This window comes from Camponotus floridanus, unplaced genomic scaffold, assembly GCF_003227725.1.
Source record: "Camponotus floridanus strain SB8 unplaced genomic scaffold, Cflo_v7.5 scaffold66, whole genome shotgun sequence".
In the NCBI taxonomy this organism is placed as follows: domain Eukaryota; kingdom Metazoa; phylum Arthropoda; class Insecta; order Hymenoptera; family Formicidae; genus Camponotus; species Camponotus floridanus.
This window is the reverse complement of record NW_020229834.1, coordinates 719,532-740,941: the sequence shown is the minus strand read 5'-3', so window position 1 is coordinate 740,941 and position 21,410 is coordinate 719,532. Positions and strand designations below refer to the sequence as shown.

General features: G+C 37.9%; 1 protein-coding gene across 1 annotated transcript in view; it reads right to left on the bottom strand.

The window, feature by feature from the left end:
* Positions 1-21,410, bottom strand: part of LOC105250461 — a 175,215-nt gene that overhangs the window by 63,758 nt on the left and 90,047 nt on the right. The window contains exon 2 of the mRNA XM_025413366.1: positions 4,212-4,411. Within this exon, the coding sequence (XP_025269151.1) occupies positions 4,212-4,411 (200 nt within the window). The remainder of the gene's footprint in view (positions 1-4,211; positions 4,412-21,410) is intronic.

Sequence of the window (21,410 nt, the reverse complement as noted above, 5' to 3'; positions counted from 1 at the left end):
CCGACTCGCGAATCGTCGAAAAGTTTCGCGTCGAGGGTGATCTCGCCCGAAACTATCCTTAAACTATCGTCAAACTATCGTTGCTACTGACCTTGTTTTCGAGCCGCGTCGAGTGTACGACGTGCCGAAAATCTTGTGCGGAAGTTCGCCCCTTCTCGCAAGTGTGTGCATTCACACAACGAAATTTCCATTTTAATAGTTCTGTTTGCTTTAGCTACTGTACTATGTTGGAGCACGACTTTGTTCCGGTTTGCTTCATTGAGTGGAGCCGTGGAATCCATAATTTTCAAAAAATGAACCAAAAGTATCTTCAAGAAAAGATATATGTTACATTTTAATAAAGTCTCCCTTGTTATATCTTTATTTTATATAATTACATCAGCATACGTATCTTATTTTAGTGTCCTACGTGTTTCTCTTTAGATTATCATAGATCAGTGTTTGACAAATTGATGTCTAAAATTCGCATCGATTAATTGTAAGTCAAAAGATAGCATACCGATTATATTTTAAAAGAGGATTTACATTTTTATTTCACAATACTGCAAGCTCGTTTTTACTGATAGGGATTACCACCGATCGATGATAGCGTGTGCCGCGAAAATTAACAAAAAATTGATAGCGTGTGTCGACAACGCTTTTTTGCATCTTCTCTCATTCGGCTTTGATTTTATGCATTTAAACGTATGTACAGTGTAAAAGTTTAATAGACTCATTTATCTTGAAAATATATGTGAAAATTTTTTTATGAATTTCAATGCAAAGATAATTTAATGCATGGATTTTAGCAGGACTTTAAAAACTCGACTTATGCTAATTTTAAAATAAACGACGTACATAATTCAAACCGGATCAATAACTAATTAAAAGTAATTTAGTATAATATTTGCATACATTTAGTTGCAGCGTTTTCAAAAGAAACGACTCAGCTCGATCGTGTTTAAATGTAAAATTTTCGTTGTAGGAATATCCTTTACAATTTCTTTTATTATTCGTGAAAAGATTGATTTTACATATATCTGTATATGTGTGTGTGTATATATAATATATGTATATATATATATATATATATATATATATATATATTTTATATCATATGTGATATTAAGGGGAGGGAGCGAATCGAGGAATGTCATTTGTAGAATATTGGAGTACAATCTGGTGGATTGCATTCTTTGAAACATTCAATCCTCAATGTTGGAGAAAGAACTAGAAATAAGCGAGAAAGAATCGAAAACCAGTGGAGATTTCTCAGGAAAAGATAACACACTCAGGTGGCACTCAGAAATAAGTTTTAAACTTATTCGTGTTTCTACCGATATTGCATGTAATATCAAAATGTTGTAGGATTTCGTCGAAAGAAATTCATAAATAATTTTAATTTATTTATTAATTTATTGTATATATATATATATATATATATATATATATTTAATATTAATATTGCATTAATCATATTCTAATAATGTCAAGTTGAGGAATTTGTCTCTCTCATTTATTTAGTTAATTAAGAAAATTATTATTCAAAATAAAGCTCTCTTAAATTTTTAGATTATACTCGATATCTTTGATATAGTTTAATAATTATAAAAAATTCTTGTTTTTTATTCTTCTGTGAAAATAATATTTTGGAAAAACAAACAAACGCATGAAAAGTGCAAATTGACAGGTATTGCTATACTGAAAGAAGCACACAGATATAAATCATGCAAAAATATTTTACTAAGAAATAAAACATAATTCCGCACGTATATAGGAAATATCTGCGCTATCGTGTCGATATGCTATTCAACGTCTTTTCACGCTCTTCCTCACTTTAGCGAGATCTCGTTTCCTACGAAGAATGCCGACAGGCGAATCCATCAGTATATATCGAGAATTCTAGAGAAAATGACGTATTCTCAGATTCAGCGAACGAGCTCCTGTCTCGTTGATATCGGCAGAAGGATGCGGTGAATGCATTGCGTTGGAAATCGATTCTGTCAAGGATGTTAACGACGGGCGAAAAAATCGTGCGCTTAATCATTGTTGATAGAAGCTATCGTAATTATACATCGGTGATTGAATTTTACATTACAAGCGTATTTCTACAGATTAATCCGGTCCTTGAAATGTCTTTAAAATATAGATCGTTTCCTAGCCTCTTTGCGGAACATAAATTAAATCGATAAACGTCATCGGCAAATTTATAGATATAGGAATTCTCTCTTTAAGGACTGCATTTGATTTTAATAATAAATATCAAATATATAAATATAATATGTAATCCATAAGTAGTCGCATTTTTTTAAAAAAGAGTCTACATTTTAATTCAACATTTCAGCTGTATGTAAATTTAATTAAAATTCTCAGCGTCTATGTGCAGTAATAATCGCAGTATAAACAGAGGGGATGTGACTAGAAGTGATCATATGATCAGACAAACGGAATACAAGTAGAAAGAACCAATTTATAGTCAGACGAAATGAAACGGAATATTAAAATACAAGTTCTAAAAAAAGTTATATTCTAACATTTAATATAATTTAATATTATAAAATATTACATGAACAAAACATCTAATAATTATTTTTATTATCTGATATGATCTATTTGATCACGTTTATCTTAATATTATCAGCATTATATGAAACACCATTTAACAAAGTTGAACTGCAGTTTCACTTCTCTTTATTAAACTATGGATCAGACTTCGTCGCAGCTGATACTTTGTTACGGCAAAATGATAAATTCTCGCCTCACTTATACTCAATTTGAAATTAAGAATTTCACTTAATACATTTTCACTTAATACAATTTCATGGTTTCATATAATTATTAATTAATGTAATATAATTGTAAATTTGCATCATATTAACCTCTTGGAACGAGGAAGCTAATATTATTTTGCGGTTTATAAATAAAAAGAGGAAACGTGTAATATTGATAAATAAGATGTTTTCGAAATATTGATGAAAAAGGAATTTTTTAAAAAAGCAATATTTCTTTTTCTTATTCGATCTCTCCGATTGCATCCTGTGTATATAGATCTAGGATATTCCTTTAGCTCTAATCGCTTTCACCTCAAGTTACAAGAATAACGTTGCTTTTCTCGTTCCTTGATATATCGACGTAATCCCTTTCATCGATCCGGCTCGGTTATACGCGCTACCATCAGCGTAACATGTGCGGAAGACTATTCAACGAGCTTACCGCGGCCTCGCTTTCCTTTTACCGACCCTGGGTGAAGATAGCGGCTGACAGCTTGTACGGAGGAGTTACGGGAAAGATGATGTAGCATCGCGTTGGCGGCAACGGCAGCGGCGATGAACTCGCTCCTCGTTTGTACCAGCGTAAGAACGCTGGTCTGGATGCACTACTACCCGGCACGTTTTGCCGGCCAGTCAGCCAGCCAGCCAGCGAGCCAACCAGACCCAGGAAGATGAATTACACTGGGACGTGATGGTGCCGTCTGCTTCACGGTAGCGCCACCGATTGGAATCGCGAAAACTTGTGTACGGATCCCGACACACGTCGACAACGTTCCGGCCCCTTCGGAGCTTTCCTCCTCGCGTTCGTCTTATCGAGGGCTCGCGTGCTCTTCGGGCTTTTCGTGTTCTCGATGCTCCGGAACGAAGGATAGAAGGAGAGAGAAAGAGAGAAGGGGAAGAGGGAAGGGAGGAGAAGGGAATAGCGAGGGGGGGGGGGAAGATTGATTGCATCGAATCCCGCGTACGACGAAAGAACCCGGTGCTGTCGAGTTTCTGAGCGGCATTTTAAGGAATTTCGCTTGCACCGCGAAGGGAGGATTCCTCCGACCTCGAAACGCATGAATAGGGATGAACATTTCGAACCACTTCGGATACGCTCGATGTGAGCGATCGCTTGTTCCATCTTCGACGCGGTTGTACCGAGCGAGAGAATTTTGCGAGAGTAATCGGGGAAAATCGAATCTGCGATAATGTGTCTCTCCGATGCGATTATCATTAAAATTCTTCCGTCTCTTTTATTTTAATTGCGTCGATTTATCATGCATTTTTTCAAGCATATTTTCTTAGCAAACATTACAAAGTGTGTTAGAAGAAATATGTATGTGTCTTATACAGAAGGATATTTTAGTTCCATCCACGGTATTTACGGATTATTTCGATAGATAATTAACATTAATATAACAAGATTGATGATACCAATCATATAAATTTCAACATGGCAAACATAGATGTGGGACGTACCTCAACTTTTACGCCTGGCCGAGGAAATATCTGGGTTCTTTGAGCGCTGTCGGGTAGAAATCGAAAGAATTCGTGATCATCCTTGTACCATTTGACCGAGTAGAGATCGCCACCCGATATTCGCCACTCGCATCTCAGATCGATCGAGGAACCCACTGTAGCCTCTTTTGGCATCTTAAAGTCCACTTGGATATTGCCCGCTGAAACACAGACGTATACATTTTTAGTATCCGCGAAACAGGATTGACGTATTATTAATGAAATTATTGTGATTTCGATTTAATTAAAATCCACGAAAAACAGTGCATATCTCAAACTTGACGAAATTTTTATGCGTATCGAAGATTTATAAACTAAGATGGCAGAGATAAATTTTGAGAAATTTTCCTCTGGAAATTTTATTCTCAAACTTTTCTTCTTCTCAACTAGAACGATTTCATCCATTACATCGACATGGTACTCTCCAATCTGCAGATCGGGAACGATTCCGCACGAGTTTCAAAAGAGCAATCCAGCTTTCGCGAATCGTGTTATCAAGCTCACTCTAATTCTTGATCACGAATAGGATTCCTAATTTCGCGCGGCGCACAATTTCGGTTCCTATTTCGTTAATTTACGGAGGCGGATACGAGAAACGACGTTTGGAGCCCGCAGATGTCTCGCAATTACCGTCCGCGTCTGTCAACCGAGCGCGACCACGAATGGTAAAAGGATGGCGTGTGTTAAGCACGAGAATAAATATCCGCGGTTAGCGGAGAAGGGCTAGATGGGTTCGAGGCAAATGCCACTGAGAGTTTCGTGCCCGAAGTTCCTTCGAAACTCGAAACGAACGCACTTCGCTGTGCATACATAGATAGTAGAACTTGCACGAGTTATTACGATATACATTGTAGAATAACGTTTCTGGGTCGGATTAAAGTTTCTAAGTTTAATAGAAAGTTAAGAAAAGTATATTAAGTCGTGTACGTATTTATAAGTAGTAACGAATTGTAAATAATTAATAATTATGAAAAGAGAAAAAGGATGCGAGCGACGTAATATATATATAATTAATGCACAATATTGTGTTGTAATTTATACAGTGTACAATATAAATTCTTAATTCTTTATTTTTTGGGGGGTGAAGCATCGTTAAATATGTTACTGGCATAATTATTGCGTTTTTTATCTCGTTCGAATGTTATTAATAATGACAAGATAATATATCATAATAATATCGTTAATTTTGTCTAAATTGTTTCTGTTCAGATTTCATAGCGAGTAACATCATAGTAAGCGAGCTTAGCCATCGGAATGCCGGTCGTGCGGGAAGAGAATTTATTCCAAGCTAATAACGGGCGCGTTACGCATTAACTCCGCCGGACGGCTCGTAATACGGCAGGTATCGGGTTAATTTGGGGGGACAAAGCGCGGGGGCGGTTGGGAAAGCGCGGTGTGAGGGATCACGAAGCGTGTTGGGTATAAGTGCGCAGGCCGTTGCCGTTAAAGGTCCATCGAGCGGAATGTGGGGAGAGCTCGATTGCTCCTCGCATCGCCTGGTCAGTGTCCGCAATTTACAGTCGCGCGTGTTAAGATTTAATGACCCGCGAATTTCGGCTTGCGCGTCAAGGTATCCAAAGAGCGAAAACTGGGGCTCTCGCAAATCTCGCGCGGTATCAATATAATGCTCGTGAATTATGATTCCACCGTGAATAGATAGATTCATCGGTCGGGAAATAAATCTCCATTTTTGTATCCCAAACGGAAAAACGTATGAAATATTATAATGCCACTGCAAATAAACGGCACAGTTGAATGATGTAGGATTGATTTATATTATATCGCTTGTCATATGTATATAAAGCATTAAGATACTTAAAAATATTCTCTAAACAATTACTTAATAAATAATAATTTTTGTATAAAGAAGAAGAAGAAGAATTTTTTTCTTAAAGAAGAAGAATAAATTTCTTTTATAGAAGAAGCCATAAATACTTGTAAGGAGAGATCCTCAAGTTTTAATTAAAGAAACTCGTCTCTAATTTGATGGCTAATATATGCATGTATATGTGAATATATACATGTATATATGTATAGATTATATTATGGAATATAGAACATTGCGCGTTGACATTCCACGGAATTGGCCTAACCGTCGGTGTCAGTTGCAGTTGCTTCCAACGTCGCGGTTTGCATTTCGCGATGCATTTTCGAACGCATCTCTCCATCATCGCCTTCTCTCCCTCCCCTTCTTCCCCCCCTCTCTTTCTCCTTCTGTATCTCGCGTCCGCGCGTCGTCAATTTCCGTCGTTACAACGACCGAGTCGTTAACTTGCCAATGGAGTTTGACATCTCATAGTTGAGACTGCATTACGGACGTTTCCGTGCCATTTATCAACGGCACCTGGCGTATTGAAAACTGTTTTGCTGCGATGGGACGTTCGAAAAGGAAAATGTCGAAAATACGTCACCATCGATTTTATTTCAGTCACGATACATTTCAATCAAAGGGAACTTTAATCACGCAATGTACGTGCGGTTGTTTATTTTAATAACAACTAAGTAAACAGTAAAAAGACTTGAACGAAACCTTCTCTTGAGAATATAACATTTCTCAATTATATATTAACTTTGTTACATTTCTAATTTGCAAAAGTTTAATTACAAATATTTCGCTCTCTTCATGAGACTATTAAGGGTAAATTCGTCAACGATCTTTAACCTATTAATAATGCATTCAAATAGTCTAGAAATAGTCTGGTCATTTATTGAGATAATATAACGCAGGTATATTGAATGATCGTATCTGGCAGAGATCTTCCCGCAGTTTTGCGTAAATAAAGTCGCTCCGAGAGAGGAAGCTTCGAGACAAAAGCTTCCTTAAGATACGTTCAAAGTGACGGTACAGTTAGTTATCCGCGTTCTTGCACAGTTCCTATAAATTCTATCCCTTCCCTTTATTATTCGTTACTATCTCGCGATAAAGACGGCGCATTACGCAAAAGAATTTGTCCAATTGTCTAGATCGGGAACCGCTATCACGAGTCGCCTCGCTATCAAGGTTTCCCTCCGGACGCAACAGTGAGAATATTTCTTGCTCATCGCGGACGTTAAAGCTAAGTCTTTCAAACTGTCCGAGTCTTTTCCGAGGCATTTCCTTTAAAGTATCTGATCTCCACCGGATTCCATTCAAGTCATGCAAGACTCCTTCTCGCGAATTGAAATCGAATACCTGTACTATCTCTTGGCCTTTGCGACGACCCTCGTCTCACGTCCATTCTTCTTCATTCTCCCTCCCTCGACATGAAATTTATCTCTAAACAAGGTAGACGTCTTGCCGCGCGTCTAGATTTGCGATTCCTCATCCGCGAAGTAGAAACGTTTGCGCCAAATCAAAAACGTTTGCCGATGCGAACTTTTCTTCGTCTCGCTTGGCGAAGCGAAATAATATTTCTGACAAGAGAAGCGTTTTCGTGTGTATTTCGCTTTATCGTTTTACCTACGTCGGAGCATTATTGCTCCGACTTTCTGAGTAGTAACTGCGTATATAACATGCGAATGTATAAAATATATTTCGCTCAATATTCATATTTACATTACTAAACATTCAAGTGCGCCACTTTACATCTTTCCGCGTGGAATTTCCTAATGTATTCAACATTAAAACCCCCGTGCAATTAAACCTCGAATTTCAATTCTGAAGAAGCAAAATTCACTCGAGTAGTAACACGTAATCGCGCAATAGAAATTTAATTTTTAAAGTCCAATATATTTATTATAATTTTTAGAACGCTCGCTTATATCCAGAGAAGAATATCGTCTGGATAATTCGAAATAAAAATTGAATTATCGAGAATCATCGTTAGCGCGTTAAGTACCTGGGAAATATTTTGTGGATTCGGAAACGTACGATCACGTGGCGCGTAACAAGTCGCGCGGGCAACGGATAACAAGCTCGTCCATTTCTCCGGCATTCTCCTTGCTCATAATCGGCGCTCGTTAACCGCGCGAGTACGGCTCGACAGCAGCACAGCTTTACGGGGCACTGATTGCGAGAGCTCGTTTTTCCGATTGCCAGTCGTTGCCCGCAACCAATTTCTGCCTGACGCGCGCTCGTGAAATCCTGCAACACTCTGATTCGGGAAAACGACTTCCGGCTAACTCGCCGCCATTCGAAACCTCATTACCGTTCGAGGATTGAGCACCCTTTCTTCGAAGGGACGACGGGGACGGGACGGGTTCGCGCGCGATTGTGGGATAAATAAAAGCGCTTTGTCGTTTTAGGTGCTTTTCGCAGAGACACAAGACGGCCACTTCGGGACTGTTTCCTTTTGTCTCCGGATTATGCAAACGCGACGACGCCGCTTTCTTTCAATAGGTCGATACAGCGAGTTGCCTCTAGTCGTCCCTTGCAATTTCGCGGAGAGCTGCTCTTTGAAGTGGATGTAAACGTGAATGTTCTTTTTAGGATAACGCGCGCACAAAAAGCGCACTTCTCCGGAAAATGCTTCGCCTGTCGTTCTTTCATTGTAAATTTCGCTCGATTCTGTTCACCTGCACTCGGAGAAATCTTGTTGATTGACCTAGAAATACAACGAGTTATCCTTGGGAAAGATACGAGAAGATTTTCCATCGATGACAGATCTGGGGCGAATTCTTTGGGGAGAATTTAGCTGATTTTTCGAGAATACTTAACAATCCGTGAGAATTACACGCGCGTTCGTTCTCGCGAAAATTCACGTTAGCGTGGTTATTTCGCGGATATTATACGGTGCTCTGTAGAAAAGTAAAGCGCCTTTATACAAGAGGTACGGCTTTACTTCTCCCTCTTTGATCGAGCCCGAAGTAATATCGCCGCCGCGCGAAGAGAAGACGGTAGATAAAGCTGCCCTTCTTCTCGAATGAAATATGCAATCCCCTTTCGCGCCATAATGTAAAGGATGAAACTTGCAGTTTTCTTTTACCCACTAGGAGTTTTGCCACCGTCGCCCTTTATTTGATCCGTTAATGATAAAATTCTCTTTTTCGGAGCTAATATGACGGACGTTGTGCACCATAGCAAAACGGGATGCAAAACGAAACTCTCTCTCTCTCTCTCTCTCTTTTTCTCAGTTGCCCTCGAGGGTTGTATTATCTCAAAATGCGTTAGTTATTATCCGCCATCGCGCGGACTTGGATCATAAATGAAGCGCTTAACTCAAACACAAACTGTTTCAGCGCAGCGTGTTTAATTATTCTTGTCCGCTTTCTTTTGAAACAACAGCTTCATTTTCTCGGTGCTACAATTAAATTATGACATTTTTTCTAACATGGAAACAAGCAACACGCGGTATATTTTTAATTTTCATAACAAATAATATCACACCAATTTTACAAACTGTATACATAATATATATATTATAATCAATTTGAGAAGATTTCTTAGCGAATCGAATTGCTGTAGTAATTAAAAATTTACTACATTAATTTGTCTCGTAATTTATCGCATATACTTATTCATTAAGTTTATTTCTTATTGCAATATTTTATTAATAAAGGCTGGTGTCGTAATTGAAACACGTAACGTATATATTTCATGCAGAGTCATAAAAATTTTCTAAGAACAAGCACGCGGCATCATTTGCAGCGAGAAATAAAATCAACGGCGCGTAACGGCCGGAAAGCGTTGAGGCGCCATTAAAGTACACCGTAATGAGGAAGGGCCGGGCGCGCGTAATTAGTAAATCGGATTTACGTAATCCTGTTTGTATCGCGATCGGAAAGAAACAAGACTTCAGAAGCTCCGAGGTAACGAGATTGCCGCGGAAAAGCTCGGTTCGGTCCGCGCATTTCTATGCCTTTCTCCTTTTCCTCTTTCTTTCCTTCTTATAACGTTATAACTTTCTTATCCACGCACATGTTTCCATCCTGATTTATTTTTCAATTGATGAGAAAAAGCGGAGATCGTAAAAAAATCTTTTTATGCCTCGCATCTTTATTGTCTCTGGCATTTTCCTCTTTCCTTTCCGCGAAAGAGAGGGAGAGCGAGAGAGAAAATGAGAAGGAAGCCCTTTTTTTTAATCCGAGAAGTTCTCACCGGAAGCTTGATAATTGTCGCGGCAACACTAAACTCACGACGCGGTTCGCCGCTGGTTTGCATTATGGTTTCCATCCCCATGCTGGCCTCCAACTGGCGATGGTGAATTTAACTTGTTGTTATTACCACGAAGAACCGGAAGAGCTTAAAGCGGATTAACCGCCTTTTTTATTTCACGTCTGCCCCGGTTAGGTTGGCGGTTGGTAACTGCGTCCTTGGTCGCGTGAATCCGATTAGGGGAATCCGAAGATGAAAACTGCAACCATGCCATAACTTCCTGTATATCGTTATTTATTAAATTTTTCAGATCGCGAATCATTATAGAAAATTTCATATCTATCATCTTATTATGTTTACAATTTTCCTTCAATTCCATTGCTCTCTCTTTATAGCCTCCTTTTTCAGTACTACTTATTTTTCTCGTCTTGAACTTTGTAGTTATCATATTTCGATAAATCTATCATTTTATGCTTTAATAAGTTGTTTTATTATTCAACAAATCTAATTGAATGTTTTATATCATTAGTAGATTCGATTAATTGCAGAATTTGTATTTTTTTGCTAAACGATTCTTACACGAGATAGAAGATGCGATCCTCGTAGTGTTAAATCATATTTACGTCGCGCAAAACTTTTCATTGGTGTTGCAGGTTCATAAAAGTTCGACGTAGAACCTTTATTGGCCATCGAGTCGGACTGTTTCCGCGGGTATAAAAGAGGAACTTGTTTCGCCTCAAAGCGAAATTACGCTTTTGATCTCGCGCTTTCGAGCATGCACCGACGAATTTCTTCGCGATAATTCTCGCGCCCTCAACCGCGCTTATAACGTGCCACTTAAAGTTCGCGATTTAATTTCGATAATGTGAAAGTTGACTCTTCCCTGATCAAAGTTTCTGATGTCCTCCGACACCGAAGACGTAGTCTTGCAATTTACTCGGATGAATTTTTGATATTCATATCGTCGAAGCTCGGGACGTATGAACGAATTTCCCGAATATTGAGTACGTTCGACCTGTCAAAAAGATAATATCAATAGTAGGTTTCCATCACAGTCATATCTTGACGCGGAAAAAGTAAAGCGTTTTACATTTACAGGTATGGATCCGAACTTTTACGGAAATTAAAACGGGATATTGTAAAATTTTTTCTGCAGTATTTAAGTGAATGTAAAATAAAATTCTCTCATCGAAGCTTTCTTGAATCTCTTTTTCCTTTAGAAATTACTACGCATAAAACATTTAAAAAATTTGTTAATATAATTAACTCTTAATCTCTTTTAAATATTGAATTCTATATTTTTTCCTCTTTTCCTCCGTTATTATTAATACTTGTAAGTTTTTACGCTGTCTTTTTATCATGGCTTTCATGGTAGACATTCTAAATCACTTGCACGTCACACATTCTATGAGGATAAAAGCGTGCAACGTTGCGTTTCTTTAGAACAAATATCATCGGAGATTAAAGTTTCATGTAAGAAATTTTTAATCAATCTACGCACAAAGCCTTCACCCTGTACAAGGGCCGTAATAGTGTTCTCACTGCTCGCTCCAACGAATGGCGATCCATAAAGTTTTAAGCCTGCTGTATTTACTGTGTCAACGCGGTTGAAACGCGGTCGACGTGGTCGCATAATTAAAATCTATCCTCGCAGTATAGGGGGGTTGACTATTCCCTCTTGCATCAACATGGGAATAGGTCGCCTATTTTCACATATACATGGTCACCGAAGACGTAGCGTGTGTACAGAGTGCTCGGCAAACAGCGTAAAATTTTTAGATAAATTTTTTCACTGAAAAATCAAAACTCGATCAAGGATTCATTTGATATTAAAAGTTACAGGGTTCATGCATAATACTAAAAGTTTCACAAGCTTTTAAATAAATAACTGTATAATAAATACTATATTCTTTGATTAATTTCAAAGAGATTCATCAGTCATTTGATGTGAAAATTAATCTCTCCCTCGAGGTAACGAATTAACTAATAAATCAAGACAATTATAATTGCAACGAATTATAAATTTTTTCTATGGCTTTACGATGGCTTTAAATTTGCCGAAGAATATTACATTCTTCGTATTCTGATACACCCAGTAGAGAAACGCGTAGACCCGAAGATCCGTAAAGGGGAGAGTTTCTAAGATAGATTGCTAAAAGTTTCAGCGGTCGTTGCGTTGCAGTTCCTCCACCCACGGAGTCTCTCTCATCTTTCTTTTTTTTTTTTTTCTTTATTTTCTCTGTCTCCCTTTCCTCTTCATCGTCGTGTGTCTCGCTATATACAACCGCCTCCATTCTCGATCCCATTTGCCGGTGATCGAAGTTTTTGATAAACCCATCCCGCGCCCTGCTTCCTCGTGGTCTCATTGTCGTCATCGTCGTTGTTGTCGTTCAACGTCGTTCGCAATCACATTTGCGATACTCCAATATGCGAATGATGGTGATTTCCACGTTTTTTTTTTACGTTCTCTATAAGAAGATGGGATGAATGCACCAGTTAATCTGGCGAAGTAGTTCTATGAAGTAATGTAATTGAATTTTTACATTTACACAAGGAGGAGAGTTTACATTTCGATCCTCCTTGGGTTATGAGTATATAATTTAATTGTGTTTAAAAGTAGATCATTTTTAAATTACATTTTTATTCAAGATACATATAATATTATTTTTAATTATATTACATACTCACTTTAACATAGTTTTTTCGTTATTATTTTTAACGATTTATCTTTTATGAAAAATTAATAAAGCGGCGAATTTGATGGATACTTGAGGGATAATATAATAGAACAAAGCTCTACAGTTTATTCAATAATATTTCTCAGTAATCTCATTCATCGATTCGTATTTATTTTGCTTCTCCATGTTGCCGGAAACTACGCAATTTTCATATCAGGAGTTCTATGCTGCTTAATTGAAACGAATCGACATGGCTGGCCTTTTTTCGCGCGAAACGAATGAAATTTATAACGAATAAAATTTCAACCGCGAGCGGGACGAAAAAAAATGTTTGCCCGCGTTGTATATCCGGAAGCGAGGGCGAGGGAGGGATTTGAGGAGCTGGGCGCATGTTTATGATTCGTTCCGAAAGCCGCGGACTCGTTCCTGTCGTGTTTAACGAGCAAACGTAGCCGGGGGATAACGAGGTTAAACCGGAATTGAATTATACGCCAGGATGAGATTAACGCGCTTCCGTGACATTTTCGCTCAGGCCGAGACACGCGCGACTGACTTGTGTTTCGACCGTACATATACCGTGTGCCACCTTTCGTATCATTGGCGGCGCCATCGCGAAAGCCGTTCCCGGCGACCGTAATTTACCGCTCGCCTGTAATCCACCGTGCATCATCGCATCGTACACGTGGTTGGTTCCGGTGCGAGAAAGCAGGAAAATTCGCAGGTCACGTAGACGCGCGTGTTCGCGATTCTCGGGTAATTAACGCGGAAATACGTCGAAGGTGCCGGCGTGATAAGAACTTTATTAGAGAAAAAGAAGTAATAATGATGCGCAAATTTAAATGCAATTTTGACACCTTTTTTTTTTAATAAGAAAATCAAAGATAGAAATTTATTTGACGTTAATAAAGCACTTCGCACAGTTTTCCTCTTCGATAAAAATGAAAACTTATTCCGGAGGCGTCTGAAATTTAAGTGATTTATTCTGTGCAAAAATCTGTAGAAAAGTTAATAAGAATCACGTGACAGAAAAGGGACATATCGTGTTTAATCTCGCGATACGAATTACAATTTTTATAGTATCTCTTATACACGTAACTTTATTACAGTTCCTGTAACAAGTAATTGGATCTACGCTCCATTATTTATACATCAAACAAAGTTTCGCACCGCTTTATTGTCTCGCGTTTCCGCACTGCGCCGGCGGCATCATTAATTCTTCTCGTTGGCCAATTTGTCTAAGAAGTTACCGAAGCAAAACTCTGATCGATAAGTCTCACCAACTTCTCGTTCAGCATAATTCTGACCGGAAGTAGTCGAAGTCGATATAAAATCGGCTTCACTGTTTGACCAAGTATTAATTCTTGCGACAAAGTTTTTCAATCGTGTATTATATATTTCACAAATTGAAAACTCATCTTTTCATGACAGTTTATTATATTTTCCAAACCAGCATTATTTACAACTTTGATATAATCTAAAATTACATTAAAATATTCTCGGCGGCATCTCTGTAATAAATTTACAATCGTTTATGGAGACGATCATCTCGAGAGATGACAGGTCGTCGAGTCCTTAAAGGTTTCTTAAAGTCCACTGGACTTTTTCTTGAAAACTCTTATGTAGGATTCGACGAGTAAAAGAAACAATATCGTTGGAGCGAATAAATAAGCTCGTGCTGGAATCGGGGTTGGTGGAATCGGATAACCATTAAACCACGCGGCTTCGGTCATACGTTAAAGGGAAGCCGTCGCGTCATGTCGCGCCGTCCACGACAACCGTAATTTATCGTGCAGTAATAATCCGCGGGACATTAATGTCCCGTGTTAGGCCGCGCACATACGGGCGGTAAACAATGAGTTGTGAGCGATGCAGTAAATGAGCTCACTAATTAAACAAAATCCAGTAGAATTAATTCGATGAACACGTAGCGGTACGTCAATGATGAATGTAATGACTGTTTATATTTTCTTGTTAATAAATTATTATAATATTAATTTTCAAAATAATTTTCCCACACTATGAAATCGTTCTACACATAAACTAATTGTTATCCTAATCAATGTTGCATCAAAAAATACATTTAAAACATCATTAAGTGTATAATTATTTTTTATGCTAGGTTTCTCTTGCAAAATAAATTTATCTTATTAATATAATAATTATATGTAAAATAATCGAAATGTATCTTATACGTACGATCGAAATATTTTATTCTCTAAATAAAATTCCTTAGTTCTTTTGATAAAAAGGAAGACAAGTCATATAAAAAGAATCAAACATTTCCTTTATTTTTTTATTTCAATATTTTTACACAATTACCTTTCGAAGATTAACGAAGATATTTCCCTTTCTTTTTCTTTCTAATTTTATTTCATTTTTCTTTATCCTTGCTCTTTATTAAATTATTAATATTACATCGCTTTATTCTTATCTTTTATATAAGTATCTCTATAATATATTTCCATCTTTATATAAATATATATTCTCTAATCTTTATATTTATGTAAGGATTAGAGAATATATATTTATATTATATAACTTAAGTAATTTTTATATATAAATTTGCAAATATTTTCTTTAAATTCTTAGATAAAATCTGATTTATTAAAAATGACAAGTGAGAAAATTAACTGGTAAATCGATCCGTTATCTATGTAGAGTCGTTTTAAATTTTACACAATCAGGTTTTCTTTTTGTATACATGTTATGATATGCTTGACCATCTGTGCCACACGTTAATCATGAATTCACGCATATTTAGCGCACCGACTATCTGTTACACGCTCGATGGAATTAAGTTTGGCTAACATTGTACGTAGTTAATAAAGCGTGCAAATGGCGCAGATTTTTTAACGTTATTACTTTCGATCGGAATTATAAATGTCGATTTATCGCGCTTTTGTATCTACACTTTGTTCGAGAATAATAATTGATCTTATGAAGTGTAACATAATGTGTTTAAATCATAGATTAAAATGTTCTGTCTACAGACTGCAAAATGAATTGGTTGTTTTGATAAATTAGTAATATAATTTGTATTTTTTATATAAATATAATTAATCATTTAATTTTTATCAATTTTTTTCTTTTTATATGATAGATATATTTCAAAATTTATAAAATAATGTCAAGTACATTTGTCAATAAGAAATACAAGTTATATGTATATTAATAAATAATTTGTTTATAGTTTATTACAAGACTGACACAAAATCAAACAAATTTAACCAAATTGAGCAAATCACACGGATAACAATTCCGTAATCTATTTAATTGCACTAGCTATTGCCGTTTTGGTTGCTTTGAGCTTTGAACAAAGTTAGCACTCAATATATATCCGTAACTCCCGTCAACTAATTAATAGCGGAAAATAGATTAAACATAACTCGTGTACAAACATTCGAACATATCAAACTCCAACTAAGATAACATGATTTTCTTGTTAGAATGTCTTGTTATCTTTTGTTTGAGATAAAACATATTTAGTAAATATTTCTGAAAATTTCGTACCGGCGCGTATGCACGCAAATTGCAGATTTTGCAAGCGAATATCGCATTCACGACGAGTCCAGATTCATTCGATCGTTCGAATCGTTCGATCCGGATATCGTTACCCATCTGACGGGACGCTTTTACGAGTCGATCTTCGCGCATAAGACAATGCTGAGATCGTACCGCAGTCGGAAAGATTTTCGGACGAGCAACGTGATATTACCACGGAAATAAAAACGCCGCTCGTGTGTTTCAGGGAGAGTCTAATGTCGAAAAGAAAAGAACCGATAAGATAGAAACGAGGAGATTCGATTCTCCAGCGCGGAAAGATTGATGGAATTTTTTTACGTTTGTCACAACAACATTGAAGCTGGAATATTTCAAAAGATATTCCAGTTTTTTTACAAATACTTATATATTATAAATTACATGAATGATGAATCGTATATTTTAGAAATTATATATGTGAAAAAAGTAATTTTATTTTTATGGATAAAGCAAAATTATATAGGAGTCTTATATATAAATGTGACTTTTTGAATATAATAAATTACATCATAGCTCTGTGAAAGAGATGAGATTGCTCTAATAATTACGACAATCTTGATGCAATTTCCGTCTGAAATTTCCCAAGATCTCTAACATTGAAAATAAGAAGCAATTTTATTTTTATATTTTTATCTTATTAAAATTATTTCGCGTTGTGTTGAATCGGAAATGACAGTTGATAACTTGACGATAAGTAAAGTTTGCCTAAGAAGGAACGAATCTTTCTAAATATCCGTCCCTTTCTGCGGCACGAACAAATAATAATACACCATTCGCGGTTTTGAATCGAAACCGCATGTTTCTCCGCACGCTATTCATATAATAACAGTAGTCCGTAACCTGTGGGGCCTGATCTGAGCTAAAAGATCCGGACTCCAATCACATTTCCGTATTCGTGTGGATTCTCATCGACGAAACCGCGAGTGTCAACTGCCGCACCGTATGTACGTGTACATTCGTATTTCGTTATCGTCGACGTTGACGTTGTCGTACTCGGCTTCTTCGTCGTCGGTGCAATAACAATTATCGTGAGCGCGGCGCAGTCGGGCTTGCGGATTTCCATTTCGCCACGTCTGTCCGAGTCCTCGGGTACGTTGGAGAGGAGCTGTGAGTTAAATCCTAGGGATATGTACACAAGCCGCCGAGAGCTTGCCTACAATTTGCAGGAGACTACGCCGCCGGCGTAGTCGAGAAAGCCCGTCGGGCGAGACAGTAGTACGAGCGCGAGATATATCCGACACGACGGGAAAATGAAGCGTAAGTTAGATACGCGCGGGAGAGAAAGAGCGAGAGAAAGTGGCGTTTATTACGCGCTCGTAGGATGTTTCTGCTCGAGTGCATGCACAGATGAATCCTACTATTCGCAATGCATAAATATTATAACAGTGGAAACAGCTGTGCGAATAATCACGAGCGGAGAAAAACAGTAATGTCTGACATTGTAGGAGTAGACAAAATGAAGGATATTCCTTTGTAAAAACAAATCGTTGATTATTATAATTATGAAAGTTAATGTCAGGAAAATTTAATTTTCAAAGAAAAAGAGAGAGAAATGTTATATAATAATTCCAGAAATAAAAGTCTATGGGAAAACAATGTTCTCCCCCTCTCGCTTGAAAAAGTACAGCTTTCGTAGATCTGCGAAGTAATGAAAAGTTTCAAGAGAAATTCTGAAATACTTAAAGTCGCATATAATTAATGCGATTCGTTAGCGCTGTTAACAGGGGAACAATTGTAATCCAGTGAGAGTCACTCGAGTGATACGTAATAAGGAGTTATACGACGAAATCTCTTTACATTAGATGTAAATCTAACGTGAGACAAAGGGAGAACGCGAAGCGCACGTTCGCTAGGATATCGCCGAATATAGGAGAGAGTAGCGCGTTTCAGAACGACGAGACATCCTAAAACACCGCACACTTCCCGTAATGAACATCACATCTACGTTGTGCGCGCGGTCTGGTAACAGGGAATAACGAGACACGACACACGAGGCCTGTCACGCTCCATCTTCTGTCTCATGCTCTCTCTCTCTCTTTCTCCTTCGTCTCTTTCTCCCACGAGGAAGACAGGCAAGCAGGCGAGCGTGCTGAGACTGATAATACGATTCAATTTCCATTCGCGCCCTTCCTAAGGGAACCCGATGCCGGCTCATCCGGTCCCAAAAGTGGCGCGCTGCCTCCCCCTCACGGGGTGGCGATTAGGAATGCAGCTCCCGATGCCTCGATGCTTCGGAAACCATCGATACTTTATGCGCAAAGTAAGTAGGATGTTCGCGAAACTAATCCATCGCTTTCAATTTGATGCGTCTTTATGAGGTCGCGAGTGATAGATAATCTATTTTGAATGCGAATCGATATAACGAACAGATATAATGGATATAACAGATATAAGAAATAATAGAAAAGACATACAGGAAAATGAAACTCAATAATTTAAATCATATTTCTTAGACAAAGAGAGAATGCGATTATTTTTCAAATATTCTTTTAACGTTAAATCGCATTCATATATGTTATACTTATATCATTGTGTATGTTTTTAATCGTTTTATATTAAAGTGAGATATGTGAAGTTTATGCTTTTAATGTTTAAGATTTAAATAAATCAATAAAGAATTTTATAAATATCAATATTTAAAAAATGAAATCATACACTTTTCTTTGAAATATCAAATAATGTCGATACTCGACACATAAATTAACATCGATATGGCCTTCCTAAGGTTCATTCATCTCTACGAACGTTATGTTGCTGTTCTATGGCTATAGGTATCGTTAAATCGATAGTGAACTATATGTGCATGATTCAGTGAACCGCAAAGTGTTCAACGAGACTGGAATGTTAATAAGTTTATCTGATCACAAGATCCTTTCACGAGGGTCTTTCGACCCTCTTATTCGATAGTAACGATTTTTTTAAACGAATTGGATCTCAATGTCGCGAAATGAAACGAGGCAAGTAATAAAATTAAACAGAATTAGGATACCATAACTAAGCATTTATTTAAATATTTGTTCTTCGTTCGTTATCGGTAATTCTCTCAATCAGCTGAAAAATTCTATTAAAGTAATAGTCTATTTGAGGTTTTAGCGAATGAGAAAGAGAATTATTAAATTCTCATCAAGAAAAGAATGAAATTTCTGTCTAAATTTCTTAAACGACGATTCAGGAAGTAAAAATTTTCGCGGTAAATATTCCGCGCGAAACTAATCTAGCCGTTGTGCGACAGGCGTTCTCTCAAAGAATGTTGCAAATCTCTCCTCGTCAAGCGCGCATATATATATTGCGCGCAGAAATCAAGACCAGTTATGAACATTAATGGACGGAATGAAGGTAGGGTGAAATAAATGAGTTCGCTGCGAGTTAATAAGCAACGCCCGCCGACGAAGACTGGCGCGATTCCTTTGGCGAGGCGATGAGCTTTCACGTTGCGCCTCTTAATCCCGTTTCCGGGACTCGGAAGTTTCTGCCGGAGTTATGTCCGGAGTTGCCGTCGAAGTTCGGCCGCGGGATTGGCTGTACAGGCGGGGATCACCGGATTACAATTTGGTCGGAACTTGTCCCTCCCTGCCTCCCTCTCTCCCCTTTCCTCTCTCTCACCCTCTGTCACCGTTCGTTCCCCTGCGTTCGTACAGTTCGATTTGAGTCGAGCAATCGTTGTCCCCTGAGCTTAGAACCACCTGCCTTTAAGCTTTGTGCCCGAAGACGGCCGAGAGTTAATATTTCAATTAAGCACCGCCGATCGTATCCCTCTGTCAAAGTTACGCGATGTCTGATTCTCGGGAACATCACGTCTGCGGCGCAGCAACTTTCGCCGATTTTGCACAATTTCAGTTATCATCCGAAATCCAAGTTCAATTTACAGAGAATAAATTTCCTTCGAAATAGAGAAGCTAATTTAAACATTATAAATTAATAAAAATACAACGTTTTCAATATATTTGTAATATAGATAGAAAATATATATAACATTTTCAATATATTTGCAATATAGATAGAAATCATATAAATTCATTTCGATTAATTAAAAGTAATATTGAATTTATTTCATATTTTCTATTATTAAAATAAATTTTAGTTTGGTCGAATATTGATTTTAATTAGAGCGAAATTTGACAGATCAATATACGTTTTAATTAATTTATCAGACACAGATATAAAATACTATTTTCCACTGAAATAACCTTGGCATATTTCTTTTTAGCGTAATTTCAAATAGATATTCGGTATGATGAGGAATGGTTAACAGCAGTCCTTATTCCGTTATCTTCTCTCTTCCTCTCTCTCTCTCTCTCTCTCTCTCTCTCTCTCTCTCTCTCTCTCTCTCTCTCTCTCTCTCTCTCCCCCTTACTCTTGTCTCTCTGACATTTCCTCGAAGATTTCGCTTCCACTTCCCCCGCAGGAGTCGAGATCTAATGCATAATTCGTGACTGGGACGTCATAACGGACGCGCGGAGTATTCCGGAGATCGCGAAATCAATGAGACGTTCGTGTCAACTCCCGGTAACATCGTCCCGAAGTCCCGAAGACTAATGTATAGCCAGTGGAATCACGATGAAGCGAACATCGCGAGAGGCAGTAGACGGATGACGACGACGACGATGCATACCTCGTAATATTACTCGTCTATCGGATGTCGCTACACGAAGCTGCATTCGACGAATGAAAGCTCTCTCTCGTTTCTCTTTATCTCTCTCGCTCCCCTTTTCTCTCTCCTCTTTCTACCCACAGGGACGCGAGCTTATTAAACTTGCCGCTCTTTGTCGCTCGCGAGTGTCTCTCGGAACTTGTCCTTCTCCCGCGTAAGATCGCTACGTTGATTCATAGAGATCTTCGCGCGAAGATTCACGAAGCGGCGCGCCTGCTTCTGCTCTCTCGTGAGGAATGATTATCGGAACGTCGCCGCCGGAGTGCTCGGCTCATTAT